Genomic DNA, 23444 nt, shown 5'->3' with positions numbered 1-23444 from the left:
TGGAACAACAAACACAAAGATAATCAATGATAATCTCAGGTACTGTTTGTGTGCTTTATTTAATGTTAAAAGCATGTAATGTGACTTTGAATATCATTTAGTGCTCCAGCTTTGGAGCTGTAAAACCAACAATGGATAATTCACCTCAGATCTTGAAATTAAACAAATGGAAACAAGAACGTTCAAACTGTGAACAAACAAGTGTATTATCTGACAGTAGCCTATGTATTTGAATAATGTTTAAATGGTGTAATATTTGTGAATTTGATTATGTAACTACTTATCCATTTTCTTGCGAGTGCCGTCAAGATTACTCTCTGGTGCCGTGCCAAGACTCCGCCCACACGCTGTTCTGATTGGCTGTGGGTTTTGATTGATTTTCGACGCATCTCTCAGTCGCGTCGCGTCTAGTGTGGACAGACAAATTATTTGTCACTGGAATCTTATCGCATCGCATCTGGATAGGACACGGTGTAAGACGCGAGGAAATGAACGAAGATGCACAAATAAGAAATGAGAAGCACCCAAAGGCAAGATGGAGGACAGGTTAATTTTAGCAGTCAGCAACTACCCTATAATTTATGGTACTCGCTGTGTTGACGCCGTTGAACTGAGGACATGCAGCGACGGCAGTGTGAACGCAGCTAAAGGCACACGAAAACGGAAACATTTTGAGAGTTTCAAAGTCGTCATCTGATTGTTTGAATTCAACAGGATCTCTGGGAGACGTGTGTGTTCCTAGACAGACTTAAAGTCATTGTGACGCCAAACCAGAGATGGCCAAACCACCTCATCAGGGCTAATGCGGATGGATTTATTTATTTTAAACAGTTGAGAAAGAAAACGCATGTGTAACAGAATAATGAATCCGTGCATCGGGTCTTAAAGTGACAGCAGCCTAATATTCCTGCTGGCAAATTATGAGATAATATTACAAATATCTACAGGGCTCCAGACTGCGACCAAATGGTCGCATTTTGCGACCAAAATTTGAGAGTGTGCGACTGAATTTTTCATCCAGTCGCACATGTGCGACCAGTAAATTTGTTTTGTTTTTACACGTTAAACGGAAGGGGCGCGTCAGTGAATCCGGAATGTGTGGCAGGCCAATGAGTGTGAGAAGAATTGGGAATGGCCACTGTAACTGGCTAATGTGTGGAGGGGGAGGGTCCTAGAGATAATCGAGCGCGCGTAAACGTCCGTGGGAAGGAGACGGAGACAAATATCAATGTCACAGACACAGCCGGATGATGATTCAGAATCAGAGGTTTGTGAGGTGATAAAGGCCCGAACCCACCATTTTCGGGAAGACTGGCTGCGAGAATTCAGCTGGTTGAGGTACTGTAAGGAGACGAACTTAATGAACTGCAAATGTTGCAGTCGCTACCCCAGAACTGCGGGGAAAATGAAGTTTGCAGACAGTGCAGGCACTTCGCAGTTTAAACACAATATGCTAGTTAGACACATTCTCAGCCTCAAGCATAGAGTATTCCGTAACATGTTAATAAATCAAAACAAAATGAAAGCGGAAAAAAACTGCGCTACTCATTTCTGCGTCACGGACCGTTTAATAGTTCGAACCAATAATAGACAGCGCAGAGCTTCTCTCGCCAGTCGCGGGCGGATCTCGATCACGCAACACCGTTACATCGTGGACATCCAGTGAAGAAATCCATTGAGTTCGCGACAGAATTAATAACATCGTTGCGAGATCCAGTGAGAAACATTCAGATTCAACACAGAATTCTCTGTTATAAACCATATCAGATCAAACAGCGCTAACGTGGAAACCTAGAGAAACATGTGCCATGAACGAACAAGTTATAGAAGGCTTTAGGTCCACAGATCAGCAACATTCACCATGGATTTAATGTAGTAACACTAACTGTAACGGTATACTGTGGTTATAACAGTAGCCTACACATATCTTTTTCCAGCACTTCAAAACTATAATATCATATTTAAATGTTATTTTTAATGTGTTGACCAAAACATTTTTTGTTCAACCTTTAAAGATTGTCTCTATTTATAAAACTAAAAGTTTCAAGAAGTAGGAAAACTCACACTTATTTAAAAAAATAAATAAAATTAAATTACCATTGTAAACATAGCTGCTGAGGGCGCTTATTGGCTATTTTCAATCCCTAATATCTATTTTGTCACTCATTTTGCTATTGAATTAATATTAAGACATTATGAATGATAATAGTTCAAGTTAATTTTATCTACACCTCAAATTAAGCTCAGTGCTTTGTCATCCCACAGTGCTACCAGATACTTTCTGTAGAACTTAGTGCCGCTGCCCTCAAATGTTAGTCTGGAGCCCTGTGAACTTAAAATAAAACTGCACATTGTAATTTCTGTACGTTAAGTCTATTTATTATCAAAGCATTTGTCAGTAATACAGTTATTTTTGGGGGAAATGTGAATAATTGCATTGCAAGGTGATTTAAGATGTGCCCCTAAATTTTCTGCTTGCGCTCCTAAAATTTTAAGTCAGGGGCTACAGCGCTCCTAATAAAAAAAGTTAGTCTGGAGCCCTGATCTATATGGCGGTTTTCCCCTATGGTATCGATGTTAAAATTGTGGTCAATGAAAATGCTGAGTGGCTAGTAACTATGGAAAACCACTAGTCACAGTGGCTGGTGAGCAAAAAAGGTCATGTCAAGTCCTGCACCTCATGAAAGAAAAAAAAATCCATCTAGTTTAAAACTGCGACAATAAGCGCTTATCAGAATCTACTAAACACTGGATTTTCAAAACTATGTGAAGTTCACGGCATAGACCCGTTAAAAGACGTCCAAGAATCAATGTCTGTTATCATTGGGACATTGACTTTATATTTTCAAGCCCCTAAACATGACGCTGAACAAAACGAACTGTGATTGGCTGCTTTTCGTGTCAGTCAGACTGCCTCTGGGCGGTCCTTGGCCAATGGAAGCTGCTATGGAGTCTAGTCCTTCTGCCGTCAGCCTGAAGGTCTGGTTACGTTGTGAGACTTCATTGCGTCAAACTGAAGCACTAAATGATGACGGTCCATTTCTGCACTTCTTCCGTCCCAGACAAAGCCACACAGATTGAGTGTGCGTCTGTGTGCGACTCTTACTTGACCAGGTTCTGGAAGGCATATCCATCTGTCCACTGTTCTGAGTAGGACGCTCCGTGCCGGACTGTGGTGAAGTGCCCCAGGCGCAGCCGGTCCTGCATGCTCTTTTCCCGGCAGGACTGTTTCTCTTGAGTGCTCTGGGAAGACAAGAACACACTCAAGAGTCACTCAACTACCCCTGACACATTAGAAATAAGCAGCTGTGAGCATATCAAACACAGCTCACCTTCTCAATGAGGAGTTTTTTACTCATCGTAGTGCATTTGTTCAGACGCTCCTTGAAACGTTCCAGCAGCTTCTGTTGCTCATCTATCTGTCTGCGGAGGTCACAGTTCGCCTGGGGAGAAAATATAAAAACCACTCAATTTCTGAACTCAAATGGCACTTTGTGATTTCTACATAAAAAGAAATCTCAAGGACAGGTGACACTCAAGATGCTCGTCTGTTTGTTACTCACCCTGAGTAGATCATCTATTCTGCCCTCTTTCTTCTCAAGGTCAAGATTCTTATTGCTCTCAAGTGCAGCCAGTTTCAACAGTGTCAAATCCGTCTGAGAGCAGAGAAGGAAAGAGAAATAAAGAATGAAAATAACAACAGATTGAGAGAGAATATCCTTTCCATGTCATCATGTGTTATCAAGTCTGTGCATCATACAGTGCAAGCGAGCTTGTTTAATAGCATCAGAACATGTAGTACACCACACATATAACGAGAGGCGCGGGCGCGATCGAACAGTGGAAACATAAAAACATAGGCTACTCCGTCATTTTCATACAGGACATCATTAAAACTGCAAAAAGTGTTTAGCCTTATATTTGTGTAAAACACAACATTGTGCTTTTGTCAAACTGTAAACTCTTGTCAAACTGTAACTGCCACTCAACCAAAATCACACACACACACACACACACACACACACACACACACACACACACACACACACACACACACACACACACACACACACACACACACACACACACACACACACGCTGTTTAAAAGCAAAAATGATCTCATCTTTTGGACATTCATCATATTGCATTGGTTTTCATTTCTTGTCCTAAAACAGACTAATCTGTTTATTTTTAATTTACACATTGTACATTGATTAAAAAAGAAAATCAAATGTGTTTTTAAAAGTAGTATTATTTTATACAGAAATAAATTATTTATAATTCAGATGAGAATAAAGTTAAAGTTAATTAAAATCTTAAGGAAACAAATATATTGATCAGAAATACAGCAAATTAATTTTAAATTCATTCAGGTTACCAAACATATCTCAAGGTCTTTTAAATAAAGGGTGGCAGTCTTTCATTATCAACTGTTGTTTTGGACTATATACGGGAGAAGTATTTGTTCTCCATTTGAGAGATGTTCTTATGTGGCTAATTGAGCGAAGTGCTTCCATATATTTTATTATTATTAGTATTAGTTCAAATAAAATTTCGGATTGATATCGGTATCGGCAAACAGCCAAAGCTGCGGTATCGTATCGGAAGTGAAAAAGTGGTATCGGGACATTCCTAGTCAGAGGATGTAGTATTTGGAGTATGTGCAGTGCAGGTTTAATAATGTGTGTGTGTGTGTGTGTGTGTGTGTGTGTGTGTGTGTGTGTGTGTGTGTGTGTGTGTGTGTGTGTGTGTGTGTGTGTGTGTGTGTGTGTGTGTGTGTGTGTGTGTGTGTGTGTGTGTGTGTGTGTGTGTGTGTGTGTGTGTGTGTGTGTGTGTGAGAGTGTTAATTTTGACAGCAAATTTTGATTTAGTTTTAGTCATAGTCTTTTGACTAAAATGCCATTTAGTTTTAGTCATATTTTAGTCATCTGAATTGTTTCAGTTTTAGTCTAGTTTTAGTCGACGAAATACAATAAGATTTTAGTCGACTAAATCTACAGTAGATTTAGTCGACTAAAATATAATGGGTTTAAATTTAAATGCATTTATTTAGAATTTCTCAAAAATTTCCAAACCCATATACTCCCGGAGAAAACATCTATTAACCTGCTAATATGAATGATTTTAAAGTTTGAACGTGCAATACAGATACAGATTTAACTACTGTAACTTAAAAAAATATCTTAAAATTAAATAAACCCACTTTTCCCAAAGTAGAAGACAGTCTTCTTTTCAATGAATGATATATGAATTCTTTATAACTACTTGCATACATCATTCTCTATTCTTTCAAGCAGACATATTTATTTGTATGAATTAAATATAATTAATCCTTATTAAAGCTATTAACGAGCAGTGAATGCTTTTCTCTCTTTCTTTTGTTGCTTGATCAATATTAAGGACACAGACCGCATTAGGTTTATTACCCACTGTCACTTTAAGACATCGGATCATGTCCAATGAAATGCGGATCCAATGCACTGATGAACATACGATACACTCACAACTGTTTAAGACATAACCGACATAATTTACGTGAATACTCTCCAAAACGGACATTTAGACATAATATTTGTGTGTATTTGTCCATTCAGACACGAAAGAGAGCTCAATTCTGTACTCGCGCGCTGTATAGGCTAGGTGTCTATGTGAATGGCTGCACGCTTCGGGTCGGGTGTGTGCGCACAGAAAACCGTACCGAATAGAGCTCTTTTTTTGCGTCGTCACTCTTATTCAGATCTTCATGTCTGCTCTACTCATTCTCCCAGACGTTTACATGTTTGAACGTTTTATGAGACATCCAGCGCATGCCAACTCGTGTGCCGCTGGGTAGATCACGTTACAGTACAATTGTGCGCATCTACCACAAATGCAGGACATCAGACTGGATCGCTTCCCAAATCGTCACTATCAAACATTTTCGTCTAGTTTTTATTCGTTGACGAAAATGTCAATAGATTTCTGTCATAGTTTTTGTCATTCAAAACTAGTTTTTATTTAGTTATCGTCTCGTTTTCGTCTGTGAAAAAATTTTACACTAAATTAACACTGGTGTGTGTGTGTAGTGCATATTTAAAAGGTGTAAAAACAGTGTCAGAGATGTGCGCATGTTTAACAGCATCAAAGTTTGAGAGTGAACTTGTTTAAGAGTGCCAGAGCACGCATGCATTTAATCTGCATATGCAGTGCTTATTTAACAGTGTCAGTGTGGAGTGAACGGTTTGTCACTGTGACTGGGCAGTGCAAATTATGATGTAACCGTGTACATTTTTAGAGAGTGAGCTCATTTAACAGTGCCAGAGCATGCAGTGGACACGTGACAAAGAACTTTGAACCACTTAACAGCGTCACTGTATATAGTGCTTAAGTGCAGTGCACATTTCACAGCATCAGAGCATGCAGTGCTTCTGTTAAACAGTGTCATGTTGACCTTGATTATCAGTGCCAGGGCATGTAGTGCACATATTTAACAGCATCAGTGTGTGCAGTGCTTATTTAACAGTGCCAGTGTGCAGTGTAAGTTTTGCAGTGTCAGAGCGTGCAATGAAGTGTCACAGTGTGCCTGTTAAACTGTCACTGTACAGTGCAGTGCAAATTATGATGTAACCGTGTCAATTTTTAGAGAGTGAGCTCATTTAACAGTGCCAGAGCATGCAGTGGACACGTGACAAAGAACCTTGAACCACTTAACAGCGTCACTATATAGTGCTTCAGAGCATGCAGTGCTTCTGTTAAACAGTGCCATGTTGACCTTGTTTATCAATGCCAGGCATGCACACGATTAATAGCAATATTTTTAAAAGTGTCCCAATGTGCCTGTTGAACTGTCACTGTACAGTGCAATTATTAATGTAAACGATTATAGTGTACAGTGTGTATTTTTAAGAGCATCAGTGTGAGAGTGAGCTTAGAGTGCTAGAGCATGCAGTGCACATGTGACAAATAACCTTGAACTACTTCGGTGTCACCGTATGCAGTGCACATTTAAATGTCAGTGTGCAGTGTATGTTACAGTGATGAAGTGTGCAGTGCAAGTTAAACAGTGACAGTAATATTCAGTGAGCATTGTACAACGGTGTCATGTTGACCTTGTTTAACAGTGCATACATTTAACAGCAGAGCATGCAGTGCTTATTTAACAATGGCAGTGTGCAATGAATGTTTTGCAGTGTCACAATGTGCAGCGCACGTTTCACTGTCCAAGCGTGCAATGCACAGGTTTAAAGGATTAGTTCACCCCAAAATGAAAATTTCCTAATAATTTACTCACCCCAATGCCATCCAAGATATGGATCAACAAACGGACAGAGAACTACGTCATCACGTTGAAAGGTCACGCCGGCGCCGGCAGAAGTACCGCCCCACTGTTTACAATGCGACCGTACGTAGGAGGATAGTTCAAATAGTATTGTTTGCTATTATATATATAGTAATAGTATTCAGTGAATATGAATAGTACATGAATAACATTCTGATGAACATGAATAGTAGTTCAAATAGTATTGCCGGCGCCGCCGTGACCTTTCAGCGTGATGACGTTATTCCCTGTCCGTTTTTTCTGATCAGCTCAATCCGAACTATTGAAGGTAAAAAGTCTATAAATTATATATTTATTTTTTTAAATGACCTATTGTTTCGCTAGATAACAACCTATTCTTCAGCTGTGATCGCGCGTTTAACCCCGTTTAAACACTTCAAAGACTTTTGAAACTGCATTGATTTGGACTTAAAAAACGATGGTAACCAATGAAGTCCATTGTTAGAAGAAAAATCCGGAAATGTTTTCCTCAAAAAACATAATTTCTCTCCCACTGAGGAAAGAAAGACATGGATATCTTGGATGGCATTGGGGTGAGTAAATTATTAGGAAATTGAAATTGTCATTTTGGGGTGAACTAATCCCTTAAGAGTATCAGTGCGCAGTACACGTTTATCAGTGTCTCAAAGTGCACACATATGAGCAGTGCACAACAGTGTCCTGCAGATTGACAAGTTTAACAGAATCAGAAAAAGCAGAGCATATTCGATAGCGTGCGAGCAATAGTGACGCAAGTATTACCTGGACACTTCTGCTGCCAAGCTGTTTTGAATTCATCATGTGATCTATGAAACACAGGCTGGTGGGTGAGGAGCTGTTCTGTCTGACCTGAAGAGTGAAAAACAGCAACATTAATAAAAATAAGCATCACTGGATCCATGCTGAGGTTTAGATCTTCCTCACGACTTACGATAGCCCCGGGTGCAGAGTGAGAGTTCTGTGGCGAGCGCAGGACCGGAGGAAGACCCCTGACTGGACTTGATCCGTTTCCTCCTTGGAACTTCAGGAAGGAGATATGATGTGGCGTCATCACAATGTTACCAATTTCACAACTTCTACAAGTCAAAACATCTCCTAAAGCGAGCAGCCATTACACGATGAAAAAGCAGCAGTACTCTGACTAAAAGCTCTCTGACACCTGACTGACATTTAATACACAGCTGACTAAACGCAGAGTCATCCGCACAAAGCTTTACTCACATCAAAATAATCGCTGATCTTGGGCCCTCGGCCGGAAGACTTTCCTGAAAGGTAAAAAAAAGAAAAGAAAAGAAAGTATGGTCATTGGATACAATCACTTTTCTGTGAGTGCACTGCATTATTTCCATGCTAAAAATTAAATGCTGTGTTTCCCAACAAACTCTGATCCTGGATGTTTCCAAAATGCAGGTCTGTTAACTGAAAAATGTAGTTGTCAAACAAACTATTGTGTCTCGTTAAGAAATGCTTCATTCATAAGCACAGGAAGTCAACGTTACCTTGACTGCTCTCTGATTGGTTATCAACCTTCCTCTTTCTTCCTCTGGATGACTCGGAGTGCTTCTTCTCTGGAGTCTAGGGAAAACAGGAAAAAGCATTACTATTTTATTCAATCAGTTCTTCAATTCACTAAATCAATATAAATGCTTTGGGTAAGTTCCATCTAAAGCTGAATTCAGGCCTCAAAGGAGTTGTAAAAGTTTCACCAAAGAGGCTTCCAGACACACACTCTGCATTCCAAACATCATTTACCATGTCATTCCAAACCCATTTGACATTTTTTTATTACTATCCTGCTCTTTTCAATGCAATAAATGTGAATATGGACAGGTGCAGTCAAACAATCATAAAAGCAATTCATAAGAGTTATGCACTTAGAAAACAAAGAATAAAATTGCTTTGCAGGAGGAAGGAACTAAAAAAAATAAGTTTTTACTGAAAATCTTCTCTCCACTACAGCTTTCAAATTATGGCACGTCAACTTTAACATCTAAGATATTATATCATATTATATAACTGTATTTTATATATATATATATATATATATATATATATATAGTACAGGCCAAAAGTTTGGAAACATTAAACATTTTTATGTTTTTGAAAGAAGTTTCTTCTGCTCATCAAGCCTGCATTTATTTGATATACAAAAATACAGATTTTTTTTTTAATATTGTGATATATTATTACAATTTAAAATAATTGGTTTTCAATTTATTATTCTTTAAATTATCATTTATTTCTGTGATCAAAGCTGAATTTTCAGGATCATTACTCCAGTCTATCACATGATCCTTTAGAAATCATTCTAATATGATTCATTATCAAAGTTGGAAACAGTTCTGCTGCTTAATGTTTTTTCATAACCTGTGATAATTTTTTAGGATACTTTGATGAATAAAAAGAAAAAAGAAAAAAAGAAAAAGAAAAACAACAACAATATACAGTAATGGTCAGTAATTTGGGGTTACAAATTTTTTTTCTTTCTTTTTTTGAAATAAAACAATACTTTTATTCAGCAAGGATGTGTTAAATTGATAAAAAGTGATAGTAAAGAAGATTTATATTATTAGAAAATATTGTTTTATTTTGAATAAATTCAGTTCTTTTTAACCTTTTATTCATCAAATATATTAGGCAGCAGAGCTGTTTCCAACACTCATAATAAATCAGAATATTAGAATGATTTCTAAAGGATCATGTGATGGACTGGATGTCACATGTGACACTGAAGACTGGAGTAATGATCCTGAAAATTCAGCTTTGATCACAGAAATAAATTATAATTTAAAGTATACTATAATAAATTGAAAACCAATTATTTTAAATTGTAATAATATATCACAATATTAAATTTTTTTTCTGTATTTTTGATCAAATAAATGCAGGCTAGATGAGCAGAAGAAACTTCTTTCAAAAACATTAAAAATAGTAATGTTTCCAAACTTTTGGCCTGTACTGTATGTGTATATATATATATATATATATATATATATATATAATAAAAAAAATTAAAAGTCACACAGCAAAGTGAAAATCGTCAAACTTACTGAATAGGCAGGCGATCCTCCTTTCTTTATGTCAGAGTTCTTTATGGGAATGAAAAAAGTACTTTTTAAACACATGGACAAACTGTTGAAACATATCCGTTCAATCAATATAAAGCTATAAATATAAATGTCAAATCTTTGAGTATACATGTCCATAAAGTTCACCTCGGACTCCTTGTCACTAGATGACCCCAGGCTGCCAAAACTGTGACTAGAACATTCGTTATTGTTCAAACCCTAAAAAAAAAAGAAAAGATCAAAACAATATAAAGCAGGTTTAGTCCAGGTCGTGACAGAGAGCTCAAAATCCTTCAAAATATTCACACCGATTTCACTGGTAAAACAAAATTAAAGGGGTCCCCTAAATGCTTTTTTACATGTTCAACTTTCTTTAGGTTGAAATGTTGCTGTTTGAGCATGAAAAAGTCTGAAGGGTGTTATTCTCTATATCAGTGTCACTGTTTTTCTCTTGAACTCCCTGAAACGCCTCCATTGTAGTCTTGAATTTTCTTCCAGGAATGAACACGTCACAATATTCCTCATTTAAATGATTCCTGCCCAAGGCATATGCAGGTGAGGCCTGAGTTGCGTTAGTAGTGTGTTGAAACTCGCTGTTATGGTACGGGGCGTAACATTTCCCAAACATGCTTGAAGAGGTTGACCAATCACAACACACTGATCCAACTGACCAATCAGAGCACAACGCGCTTTTCAGGAGGGGCTTCATAGAGACAGGAACTTAACTAAGCGTTACTGACAGACTGAGAAGAGAGATGCTCGCTACGACAAAGTCGAATATGTGAAAATTAGGTTGTGTTTTTTTTACATTCAAGCATGAAAACCTATTCTAGCAGAGCCCAAAACATAATTAAGACTTTGAAAAAATACATAATAGGTCAATATTATGACTATAATGTCATTACAATAGTTTCATCTTGGGTTCTTGCAAGTATAGCCGCTTTCCGACCAAGTAGTTACAGGAACTTAGTTCTAGGAACTGTCCACTTCTAAACAGTTTTAAGAACTGTTGCTGTTTGCGTTCGCACTGGCCAAGTTGCCATAGGAACTGGTAGGAGGGGTAAGGGAGTGACGCAAGCACGGTGACTTTTATTTTGACGGCGCGACGGACCTTTATTTTGGCGGCACTGAGAACGCCAGAGCAAACAATGCTCGCATTCTCTGTGTTTATTAGTTAGCTGTCTAACAGTACTGTGTTAGACGGCTCCGCGTGCGTTCGGTCAATCAGCGTACACTAACGTCACGGGTAGTTCCTATAGTGCTGGTTTAGACCCTACTCTGAAGTAGGACCTAAATTAGTTCCTCCAAATGGAGTTCCTAGAACTAAAATTGTTCCTAGTTCCTGCGGTGCGAACACACCGACATCCGGGTACTTTAGCCAATAGTTCTAGGAACTGTGAAAAGGTTCCTCCGGTCGAAAAGCGGCTTATGTGAGTGTTACGAAATATGGTTTTAGTAGAGTCTTTGATTTAAACTACAACAGCTAAAACTGTGTTAGGCTTGGTAAGTTCAGTTCACTTCAAAGTGAATCGATTCAATCTTTTATTCAATGATTCAGAATAAAGTCCATGCATTGGACGTTTCAATCCTTTACATTTTGCTTTTTATTACTATCTATTGTTGAACTGATGCACATAAAATGAGCAGATTTTTATTGGTGTTCATTTAGTGAAAAATTAAAACGAAATTAGTGTCGGAAAAACATTGCAAATAGCTTTATACTTGTTTTATACATTAAACATTGTTTAATTAGTTGAATGATGCTTGAATGATTCAGTTTAAAGAAAACAAAAATAACCCATTTTGCCATTTTAGAGAAAGTATCAACATATCTATTCTAAATTAAATTCAAATGAATTAAAGGTATAGCGGAGGATCTTTCCAAATTTTAGATAAGACCCGCCCTCTCCACTTTTTGAAAAGTTTGATTGATTCACCAGAATGATTGACAATTAGGAGGACCAATAGTTTAGACTACCCACCAGGAAGTAAAACATCCTCCGCTATACCTTTAAATATAAATAATAACTTATAATTACATGATGCTGCACATGTGTGTGTTTGCATGCGTGTGCATTACTTTAGGTCCGCCGCTCGCGCTCCCTGTGCTTCCTCCTGTGTTTCCACTCACTGCCCCGATGAAACGTGCCTCCAAGAGCTCCTGCCGACGTGGATCCAGGGAATGCAGCTCATCCATTCCTACAAACACAGACAAACATGTCACGCTCAACACATTCACACACAGGTACTCAGGCTTCGGGTTCGGGAGGGGTGTGATCATGGTGACGCATCCTCCTGGAATCTTACGAGACCATCAAGTCATTGTTTTCTGATCATATGCCACCCTAAAAGAGCCAAAAGATAATACTTATTACTGGTTTAAAGGCACACCAAGAACTTAGGATGTGTTCACACTTGTAGTTCTGTTCACAAAAACAAAAAAAACAAAAAAAACATTTAGTCCTGATCCGCTTGGCATTCACATTGGCATTTTAACACCGAACCTAAAGATACTGAACCTAAAGGCATAGGGATATGTTCACAAACTGATTGGTCGTCTTTCATTACGTATATTTCGCGTCGCGACGGAATTTTTTACATTTTACATCATCATACATTACAAGCAGGCACGAACGCACATGCTAGTTAACAGTCGCTAGTTGTTCAAGCACGGCTTTTCGGCCGAGACGCAGCCGACAACACAGTCAGCTTTCGTCGTCACTAGTTCTTTGACGTCGGCTTGGTGTGTCCCGGCCTCGAGACGTCCACCATCCTTCAGATCTGACTATGCTCAAGCTTCATAATAAAAAATAATAAAAAAAATGTATCTGCTCTTTTAGCCATTTTAATTTTTCATGGCAAACTTCAGCACAGCCTCTTCCTGCGGGAGTCAAAATGACAAACAGGAAGTACAATGAGAGGTTTCCTGCTCATTATCAGCTGATGCCACTGACAGTTTAGCTTCATTCATCTATTTTAGTCTCAGAAAATAATGACGACACAATCCACACAAAAAAACTAAATAAAATGCAAGTAAATACAACGAGTATTTTTCACATGCCACTGTGACCTCAATATTACACACTCAATTTAGTGACAGACTACTGTACACACACTACAGTTCAAAAGTTTGGGGTCAGGAAAATTAAAAATAAATAAATAATACATTTATTCAACATCCAATTTCAATTAATGCGGTTCTTTTGAACTTTCTATTCATCAAAAATCCTGAAAAACATTCATCACAGTTTCCAAAAAATGATGAAGCAGCACAACTGTTTTCAACATTAATAATAATCAGAAATGTTTCTTGATCATTAAATCAGCATTTTAGAATGATTTCTGAAGGATCATGTGACACTGAAGACTGGAGTAATGATGCTGAAAATATAGCTTTACCATCACAGGAATAAAATACCTTTTTTTTACTTTATTTTTGACCAAATAAATGTAACTTTAGTAAGTAATAATGTTCTTCTAAGAATTCTGATGGAAAGAGATGAATTCAAAATTCTATTCCTGTTCTTTTCAATGAACAACAATTTAAATGTGTGGGTCTGTTCCTCACACAAAGCTCTTGTATGACTTCATAAGACATATCATTGTCCATTAGTTAGTTATAGAGTTTTTTTGTGCCATTTTTTGGAATTATTGCAAATTTTGGAAAAATAAATTATGAAAGATTTTCACTAACTGTGTTCTACAGAAAAATGACAGCATACAGGTTTGGAACAACATGAGAGTGTGAATAAATAATGAAAGAATTACATTTTCTGGGTGAATTAACCATTCCTTTAGTTTAACATGTTTGACATGATCTGGCACCAGAAGCCCGATGACAGAATCCGCAGCCAAATGGCCCCGTTTCTTCAGCACATGAGAATACAGTATCAGCAGCCGACAAGACCAATATGAATCATCATTATAAAACCTGTCTCAAAGAATCATCTGGTCTTCAAACCTCATTACAGTGACTAGACGAAACAGCCCAGGTTCACTCGTGTTCTCCAGCCATAATAACCTGCGCACTGGAAGCGAACGACACCACTGCCATGATAAGATTCGTGCCAGAAAGAGCTACAAGCCAAAGAGATCCCAAGATGGTGGAGGGGTGGAAAAATTATGAAGGTCAACAGGGAAGGAAGAGCACAGCTGCCCAGATAAAGGACATAAATGACAAATCAAACTACTTAGGAATGAGTATGCACAAACCTAAGGCCACGTCTGGTTTGGCAAATAACCCGAGTACTGCTTGGCTGCATAAGATCCAAACATGCAGGAGGTGGAGTGGGGAAATGAGTACAAGCAAATGACCAGGAAACAAACAAACCACATCCTAGTTTGTGCACCGATGCACAGGTGACTGAGCCATCAAGATATCATACTATAGCATAATAATAACCCACCTTCTTATGGATGATTATTAAAAAAACATGGTAAAACTTTACAATAAGGTTACGTTTGTTAACATGAACTAAGCATTTATTAAACTTTCATTTTAATTCCAACAGTCTCTGTCTGTGCTAATATTATATTTAATGGACCTGAGCTGACATGAACTAACAATGAACAGTTGTATTTTTATAACCTAACTTTAACAACAAAGGTTGTATTATATTTCCTATGATCTTGCACATTTTTTACAGTTATACTTTTATATCTGATTGTTGATTTGATTTTAATAGGTAACAACAGCCAAATGTTTAAATTGAGAATTTATTTCAGTCATTCATTCATTCAAGTGAAGGATTTAAAATAAATGGATGAAACATCAACCATTTATTTTACATGCTCAAAAATGAATTCCTGGGGCAAATCATAATTCCACTTAATTTCTATTAGTATCAGACGTTAATAGCATTGCACTTCAACATAGCCTACACTACTGCTTCAAAGTTTGGGCTCGTAAGAAGTTTTTTTTGTGTGTGAAAAATCCCATATGCTGACCAGGGCTGCAATTAAATAATCAAATATACAGTAAAAACAGTAATATTGTGAAATATTATTAGTTCCTGTGATCAAAGCTGAATTTTCAGCATCATTACTCCAGTCTTCAGTGTCACATGATCCTTCAGAAATCATTCTAATATGATGATTTGCTGCTCAAGAGACATTTTTTATTATTATCAGTGTTGAAAACAGTTGCGCTGCTTCATATTTTTGTTCAACCAGTGATACATTTTTTCAGAATTCTTTGATGAATAGAAAGTTCCATTTTTATTTAACATTATACAGTATAGATATCCATAAAAAATGGTACTACATCCTTAACCATTGTACTTTCTGGTTTGACAAGCAGGTAAAAGATTACTCTTTCGAATCATTTAAAAAAATAAATAAAGGCAGAGCATGCATTACATGGCTGAGAACTTATTCTTGGACATGAGAATCTGAGTAATGCATTAACACACATATGATATTACACTCATCAGTGCACATATGCATGTGTTTACAGCACATATTTACACTGACCAGTCTCTGGTGGACTTGATCAATATCACAGAAAACATCCGGTGAAACACTTACAGGTTCATTAATTTCTTCAAAAACACATCAAAAACTAAATTTTGCAAAACAACTTAATTTGAAAAAGCACTTGATTTTAAAATCAGATGTGTATCAGATGGTCTTTTGCTTAGAGGATCAAAGTCATCCTGATGATTTCAGGGAAAAACCTACGAGTCAAGCTGCAAAACACAATCCTACAATACTACAATGACCATAAAGAGCCAACAGCTCTCCAGCACAAGCATATTTTTTTGAGCATTGCATGAATTAGATAAATAAATAGGCTGATACTCAATTTGTACTCAATCATACAAATTCACGTTTATCAGATGTGTCCAAAATCGTACCCACCTAGAAAGCATTTCTGAGCCATTGCATTGCACACAAAACACTCACACATAAACTAATGTGTACTAGATGTGTCTCAAAACCTAGTCTGTTGCCAGTACACAGCATTTTGGGCCACTACATGACATGCACTAAGTGCTAGATAAATACATCAATACTTTCACCCAGAAAAACACTAAATCATGTTTATTGTAATAAAATCCAGGAAGTTCTCTGTGTGCATTGTTGACATTCTCAATCATTGAAAATCAACTTAATAGTGTTAATATTGAACCGCCTACCTATAACATTTGTTATTGCATGCAGACTCATAATTTATCATATATTGGCTGTGTCTCAAAAGTTAGTAAACAAGACAGCAGTTTGTGCCATTGCATTGCATGCATAAGTGACAAATGCATACAGTCAACCTTAAAAATGTCAACTAACGTTTGTCAGGTACTGGCTGTGTCTACCAACCTAGACAGCATTTATGAGCCATTGCATGACATGCATAGAGCAACTCATGTTCATCAGATACTGAAAGCATCCTAAAAGCCAGCGAGTTTCTGTCTACCTACCGAACATTTTTGGGGCTGTTGCATTCCATGCATGCAGTAGGCTATACATTCTCATGTTTATCAGGTTCAGACTGTCTCTCACTTGCGAGCCATTGCATGACATGCACTAAGTGCTAGATAATTAAATCAATACTTAACCATTAAAACACAAAATCATGTTTATTGTAATGAAATCCAGCAAGTTCTCTATGTGCATTGTTGACTTCATTCTCACAGATTAAACATCAACTTGTGTTGATATTGAACCGCCAACCTATTTTTGAATAATTTCTAGCATAAGAGCATAAAAACATCAACTTATATAATGTATCCTTTACTGTCTGTGTCTCAAAAGCTAGTAAACAGTGAGACAGCATTTGTGCCATTGCATTGCATGCATGCATAAGTGACAAATACATACTGTCAACCTTAAAAATGTCAGCTAATGCTTGTCAGGTACTGGCTGTGTCTACCAACCCAGACAGCATTTTTGGGCCGTTGCATTTCATGCATGGGTGATAAACATTCTTAAGTTTATCAGGTACAGACTGTGTCTCATTTGTGAGCCATTGCATGACATAAGCTACATAAAAGATAAACATACACTCTGAGCCTCTAAAACATCAACTCATTTTAATCAGACTGGCTGTTTCTAAAAATCTAGCGAGCTGCCTAACGTTACCTAGACACAAAGACAGCATTTTGTGGGCATCATAAAAACAACACAAAAATAAGCACCTATGATGCCCAAAAATGCAGTCTGAGAAGACGTCTCGCTAGGTTGAGACACAACCAGTGACTGAGTCCCCTAATATGTGACCATGGGCATCCTCACGTCAAATTAACCGTGTTATCGACACACAAAGCGACAGGATTCCATCGCAAACGGTTTAAAACACACCAGCTCATCTCTAGGACTCGATGCTAGTTATAAAAACACAGAGAGACACAGTCAGCAGACGAGAGATCAGCGGCCTCCGACACGACCGCTTCGATTAAAGACCAGATTTACTCAAAATCACACGTCAATCTAACACAATCCCGACCGATTTCACATGACCAGACTTTAAATTGATATTCACACCGGTTTTACCTTCTTTATGCCTCCTCGGAGCGCAGATATCGAGCGGAGAAAGTGAGCCCGGGGTCGGAGATCCAGTCGAGAACTGAGAGCAAGATGGCGCTCCGTCCAAACTTCCACTGCTGTTGCTGTTACTTTGGACACTCATGAAGACACTTTCCCCCGCGAAGAGCGCATCGCACACATGATCTCCGTCAAATCACACCTGTGTGTGTCTAATGCATCATGCACGAACACTGATAATCAATGCAAGGCTGCTCATGTTTTCAGCTCCGCACTGCGCACTGAGATCCTCACTAACTCACTCTCAGTGTGTGTGTGTGTGTGTGTGTGTGTGTAGCCGATGCGTGACGCCAGTTTGCAAAGGTTACACACACACACATCAGTGCAAAACTTCAAATCCACGTTTGATGCTTCAACCCTTCTAGCAAATTCTATTAAATATTAATAAAATCATAAGTAGCCTATGAGCATATGTATAAGCAGACATTAATACTCACCAAATATTGCATCCATAAACATATTGATTGATATGCAACACACATGATATTGAGTGGACTTGATATTTTTGTTTTCCCAAAGAGAAACAGGACACGAGCTCAGCTGTATAGTTATTGTCCAATAATTATTCCGAAATATTTGATGATATTATTAAAATATTTTAAGATCACAATTAGGTAACACTTTATTTTAGGGTGTCCTTGTTACAGTGTACTTTTACATTTAAGTACTGAGTAATATTAATTAACTACATGTAGCCTACTTGTAGTATTTTACTATAGTACTATAGTTTTAGTTATTAATATAGTGACTACATGTAACAGGTGTAACAAGGACACTGTAAAATAAAGTGTTACCAACAATCACTATTAAATAAATATAATGCAAAACATAATATATAAAACAATACAAAACAAAACAATGTAAAGTGTGTTTTTTTAATGGATGAAACTTCCTAATGTGTGTGTGTGTGTGTGTGTGTGTGTGTGTGTGTGTGTGTGTGTGTGTGTGTGTGTGTGTGTGTGTGTGTGTGTGTGTGTGTGTGTGTGTGTGTGTGTGTGTGTGTGTGTGTGTGTGTGTGTGTGTGTGTGTGTGTGTGTGTGTGTGTGTGTGTGTGTGTGTGTGTGTGTGTGTGTGTGTGTGTGTGTGTGTGTGTGGTTGTCTATGCAGGTTTACGCAGACATCTTGATCTGTGATTTGCTGACTCAGAGATCTGCCCAGAACTGAGCTTTACCCTCTGAACGGCTCCAGTCCAGACACATATTTCACAACACACATCACACTAAAGTTATCTTCCTCTGTCTCAACTCACCACAGAGGAATTCACCGCAGTAAGAGCACACATTATATATTCTGCTGAACTGAAGAAAATTTCAAATGCAAATGTTCTGCCTTTTCACATCAACAGATGACAGCAGTATCGGTTCATGGGGTTGATCGGTTTATGAATAGATCCTGCTGAATCACACTAGATTCTTTTTTGAGGAACTGCTTTTTCCCATCTGACCGGAAATGTGTCAGGTTCCTCCTCCTTCACAATCTGAAGGTGTTCTTGGAAAATTCTATGTCACAGAGTCTAAAATTTCCACAGACATAATTTCACCCCCACCATCAAGTTATTAAAAGGAAAATAATGCATTAGCTGTTCACACAGAGCTGTAAAGAAAAAAAAACAGACACTTTTATCCTATTGAGGTAGTAATCTGAATTAAATGACTTGCTGAAGGGTAAAATGCTGTTACAGTATAAGTCATCATGCCTTGTTCTTTGACTAGACGTTGCATTTATCAATCTTTAGTAATATGCTACATACCAAACCATGTCCAACGTACAATACTCTCTTCCTCAGATGACGCCCATTAACCCTGTCCACTCCACAGTCTGATGAAAAGAACCTCTTTACCGTCTTACCTTCTTTTGATGTACTTACATAAAAATAAATAAATAAAAATGTGTTAGGGACAATTAACTTATTGTTATTGTGTTAATGATGTATTGCAAAAGTCTTTTGCTGCTATTGAGGTGTATACGGCTGGTTAGTACAGGTTTGGTGGGATGGTTAGGTTTAAGGTGCATGGGTTAAGATGTAAGGGAAAGGTCATAGATGTAATTACAGAGATGAATTACAGCTGTTATTGCATGCAGGTATTTTTTTGGTTACATTTTATTTTAAGGTGTCATTGTTACAATGTAATTATACATTTAAGTACGAGTATGAGTTATATTAATTAACTACAAGTATTTACTTAAGGGTTAGGGTAGGATTAGGATTTGGTTGAGGGTTAGTTGCAAGTAATTATGCATAATTTACTGTTATTACTATGGTAAGTACATGTAACATGTAACAAGGACACTGTAAAATAAAGTGTTACCATTTAAAAAAATATATAAGTACAATGTAAAAACACAATAAGTGCATTGTATCAAATTATTAATTTAAATTGTAGTATTTTAATACATTTTAATCCCCTTAAATCAAAGCAGTGTCTCAGAAAAAGCCATTTGCAGATTGTAGCTTTTGTGACGTCACAAATGCTTAGGCTCCGCCCACGACTGCTGACGGACTCTGTCGTGACACGGCTCCGGGGGGTTAATAAAGGCCTTCTGAAGCGAAGCAATGCGTTTGTGTAAGAAAAATATCCATATTTAAAACTTTATCGACTAAAATAACTAGCTTCCGGCAGACGGCCGTACGCATCGATTTACGGCGAAAGAGTAATCCTTGACCTGACGCACAATGAAATGATGAACACGGAAGCACAGAGGAAAGAGCAAAACAAAACACCGGTCACAAATTAGAAGTTTAAAACGGTTTTTATCATGGATGGATGCACTTTTATCATGGATGGATGCACTTTTATGGACTTCAAAACATAAACGGCCATTCACTGCCATTAAAAAGCTTGGAAGAGCAAGGACATTTTTTAATATAACTCCGATTGTATTCGTCTGAAAGAAGAATGTCATATACACCTAGGATCACTTGAGGGTGTGGGCTTATTTTCATTTTTGGCTGAACTATCCCTTTAAAGCAATTCTATGATGGCATTCTATGCATTTGACATGTGTACTAAAGTCTGTCAATCATCATTAGATCGCCACCCTCAGGCTGAATAACCCTCAGGCATATATAGCAGTAGGTACTGAATACACATGCGATTTCTTTCCCTGCTGTTTACGTTCACAGACACAACCAACACAATGTGAACTTTGTGTGTTTTTGATAGTTTAAGCGCAATAAGACGGGAAAGAGAACTCAGTTTAAAGGGATAGTTCATGGCCTAAGACACGAAACGAGCGGTTTGTGTGAGAAAACGAACAGTATTTATATCGTTTTTACCTCTTGTACACAACCACGTCCAAGTGATCTGAGGGCGAGCGCGCTTCCTGGTGTGTGACCTGTGCGCGCGTTCTGCACAAGCAGATCACTTGGACGTGGTTGTGTACAAGAGGTAAAAACTATATAAATACTGTTCGTTTTCTAACACAAACCGCTCGTTTCGTGTCTTAGGCCATCAATGTGTACTTACGATGGGGAATTGTTTAATTTGGACTTCTCTGTGCATGCTCTTTGAGGTGGTGACCATAGACCTGCATTATATGAGTCATATAATGCAGGGTTTTTTTAGGTCAAACCGTTCATAACGGTTTAATAACTGACAGACAAGAACGGTTTGACCTAAAAATATCAAAATTGAAACTACTGCGGAAACAAAGACACCTACATCTTGGATGGATGCCCTTGAGGTAACTTAAGCTAAAACATACCAAAATTTAATTTCAAAGTGAACTATCCCTTTAATCCTCACGGGACGCTGCGTCTGACATCCAGCTTTCTGTGCGTGTGATTCGGATGTGTGCGCTCAAAAAACCATATATCAGAGGTTTAGACTGATAATGGCTATAAAACGCATGCAGATAATGTGAGTGTGGCCACCTTAGAGATGATAATCAAAACCAAACAGATGTTTTGTGTTTTTTTCGAGGCACGAGCTGTAGGCTCCGCCCTCTTCTGGAAACAACATGCTTTCCCTTCCACTCAAAAACTGGCATTTACAACATTGTTCGATCAATGATCTGTGAGGTATTTTGAGCTGAAACTTCACAGACACATTCTGGGGACACCTGAGACTTATATTACATCTTGTAAAAAGGGGCATAATAGGTCCCCCAGCTAGTCCTCCTTGTGTTTACACAGTTCCGGCTGTACATAATGAGCATTTTTTTGAGAAAGAAATAATCAAGTTTATCAGATTTGTGGCGTCATATCTTTAAAATCTTGAAATTTTTGTTTAAAGCACCTAAGAAACTTAGCAAGCTCTGTGATCTGTTAGATCCTACACTGCTCGGCCAAAAAGAAAGTCGCTGTTTGGATTTAAAAAGGCAAATGCTTAAGAGTCTAAAACTATATACATATACAGTACTGTGCAAAAGTCTTAGGCATGTTATTACTTTATGTAATAATCCAGTGAGATTTGTGTATGCACAAGGAGTCTGACAACAGCCAGGATGATCTGATCTCACCATCATCGAGTCCGTCTGTGATTACATGAAGAAACAGAAAAAACTGAGACAGACTAAATCCAGAAGAACTGCGGGAACGTCTCCGAGATGCTTGAAGAAACCTTCCTGCAAAGCTACAGAACTGTGAAAAGCACTGGCACTCGTGTTAAAATGCTATAAAGTGAGAATGCTTTCAAAAATAAAATCACAAATTGAATTTATTTATGATTTAACTTCTATTAACTAATTCAAATCAATATATGGTGTAACGACCCTTTGCGTATAAAACGGCACTTGTCCAGGTACACTTAGTTGCGCATAGTTTTTCAGGTAGCTTTGCAGGAAGGTTTCTTCAAGCATCTCGGAGACGTTCCCGCAGTTCTTCTGGATTTAGTTGTCTCAGTTTTTTCTGTTTCTTCATGTAATCACAGATGGACTCGATGATGGTGAGATCAGATCATCCTGGCTGTTGTCAGACTCCTTGTGCATACACAAATCTCACTGGATTATTACAATTAATGGCAAAAAGAATGTTTGGAAATGTAAACTGATATTTCCTACTGACACACTACACGCAGGGATGGGCAACTTCGGTCCTGGAGGGCCACTGTCCTACAGAGTTTAGCTCCAACCCTGAAAAAATCACCTGCCTGTAATTTTCTAGTAATCCTGAGGACCTTGATTAGCTTGTTCAGGTGTGTTTGATTAGGGTTGAAGCTAAACTCTGTAGGACAGTGGCCCTCCAGGACCGAAGTTGCCCATCCCTGCACTACAGCAAAAGATATAAATAACTGACTGGCGGGGGAGGGGGATATTAACTGGGGGGCGGGGGATATTAACATGCCTAAGACTTTTGCACAGTACTGTATATAATTTCAAGATATATCTGTGCATTTTGTGCCTTTCAACTATCAGACAATATAAGCTACCCAAACTAATGTGGTAACAGGTGACGTTTGTGTCTGTTGCAGATATATTTCCTCTGATGCCGTGGAAGTGTGATTGATGTGGGGTGATAAAATATAGTTAAACATCTCTACACATATGCATGTTCATGCACCTGCTAACCCATAACCCGATTTTTAGTCACAGACATGTT

At 37.9% G+C, this 23444-nt stretch overlaps 1 protein-coding gene across 2 annotated transcripts in view; it reads right to left on the bottom strand.

Annotated features, from left to right (window-relative positions):
* tlk1b (tousled-like kinase 1b) overlaps positions 1–18171 on the bottom strand; it is a 29039-nt gene extending 10868 nt beyond the window's left edge. Inside the window, exons 1-11 of one of the 2 annotated variants that reach the window (XM_082136132.1) lie at positions 17855–18170; positions 12447–12565; positions 10514–10585; positions 10349–10387; positions 8798–8873; positions 8520–8563; positions 8230–8319; positions 8061–8147; positions 3564–3656; positions 3333–3443; positions 3107–3243 (exon numbers count right to left, since the gene is read on the bottom strand). In XM_082136132.1, the coding sequence (XP_081992258.1) occupies positions 3107–3243; positions 3333–3443; positions 3564–3656; positions 8061–8147; positions 8230–8319; positions 8520–8563; positions 8798–8873; positions 10349–10387; positions 10514–10585; positions 12447–12565; positions 17855–17990 (1004 nt within the window). In that variant the 5' untranslated portion in view covers positions 17991–18170. Of the gene's footprint in view, positions 1–3106; positions 3244–3332; positions 3444–3563; positions 3657–8060; positions 8148–8229; positions 8320–8519; positions 8564–8797; positions 8874–10348; positions 10586–12446; positions 12566–17854 lie in introns of both variants that reach the window. The other variant, XM_082136131.1, reaches the window with a different exon arrangement.
* Between the last annotated feature and the right edge of the window lie 5273 nt (positions 18172–23444).

The sequence above is a fragment of the Leuciscus leuciscus genome, assembly GCF_965113295.1.
Source record: "Leuciscus leuciscus genome assembly, chromosome: 14".
NCBI lineage: Eukaryota > Metazoa > Chordata > Actinopteri > Cypriniformes > Leuciscidae > Leuciscus > Leuciscus leuciscus.
Note: the sequence above shows the minus strand (reverse complement) of the source record. Positions and strands in the feature narration are given on the sequence as shown.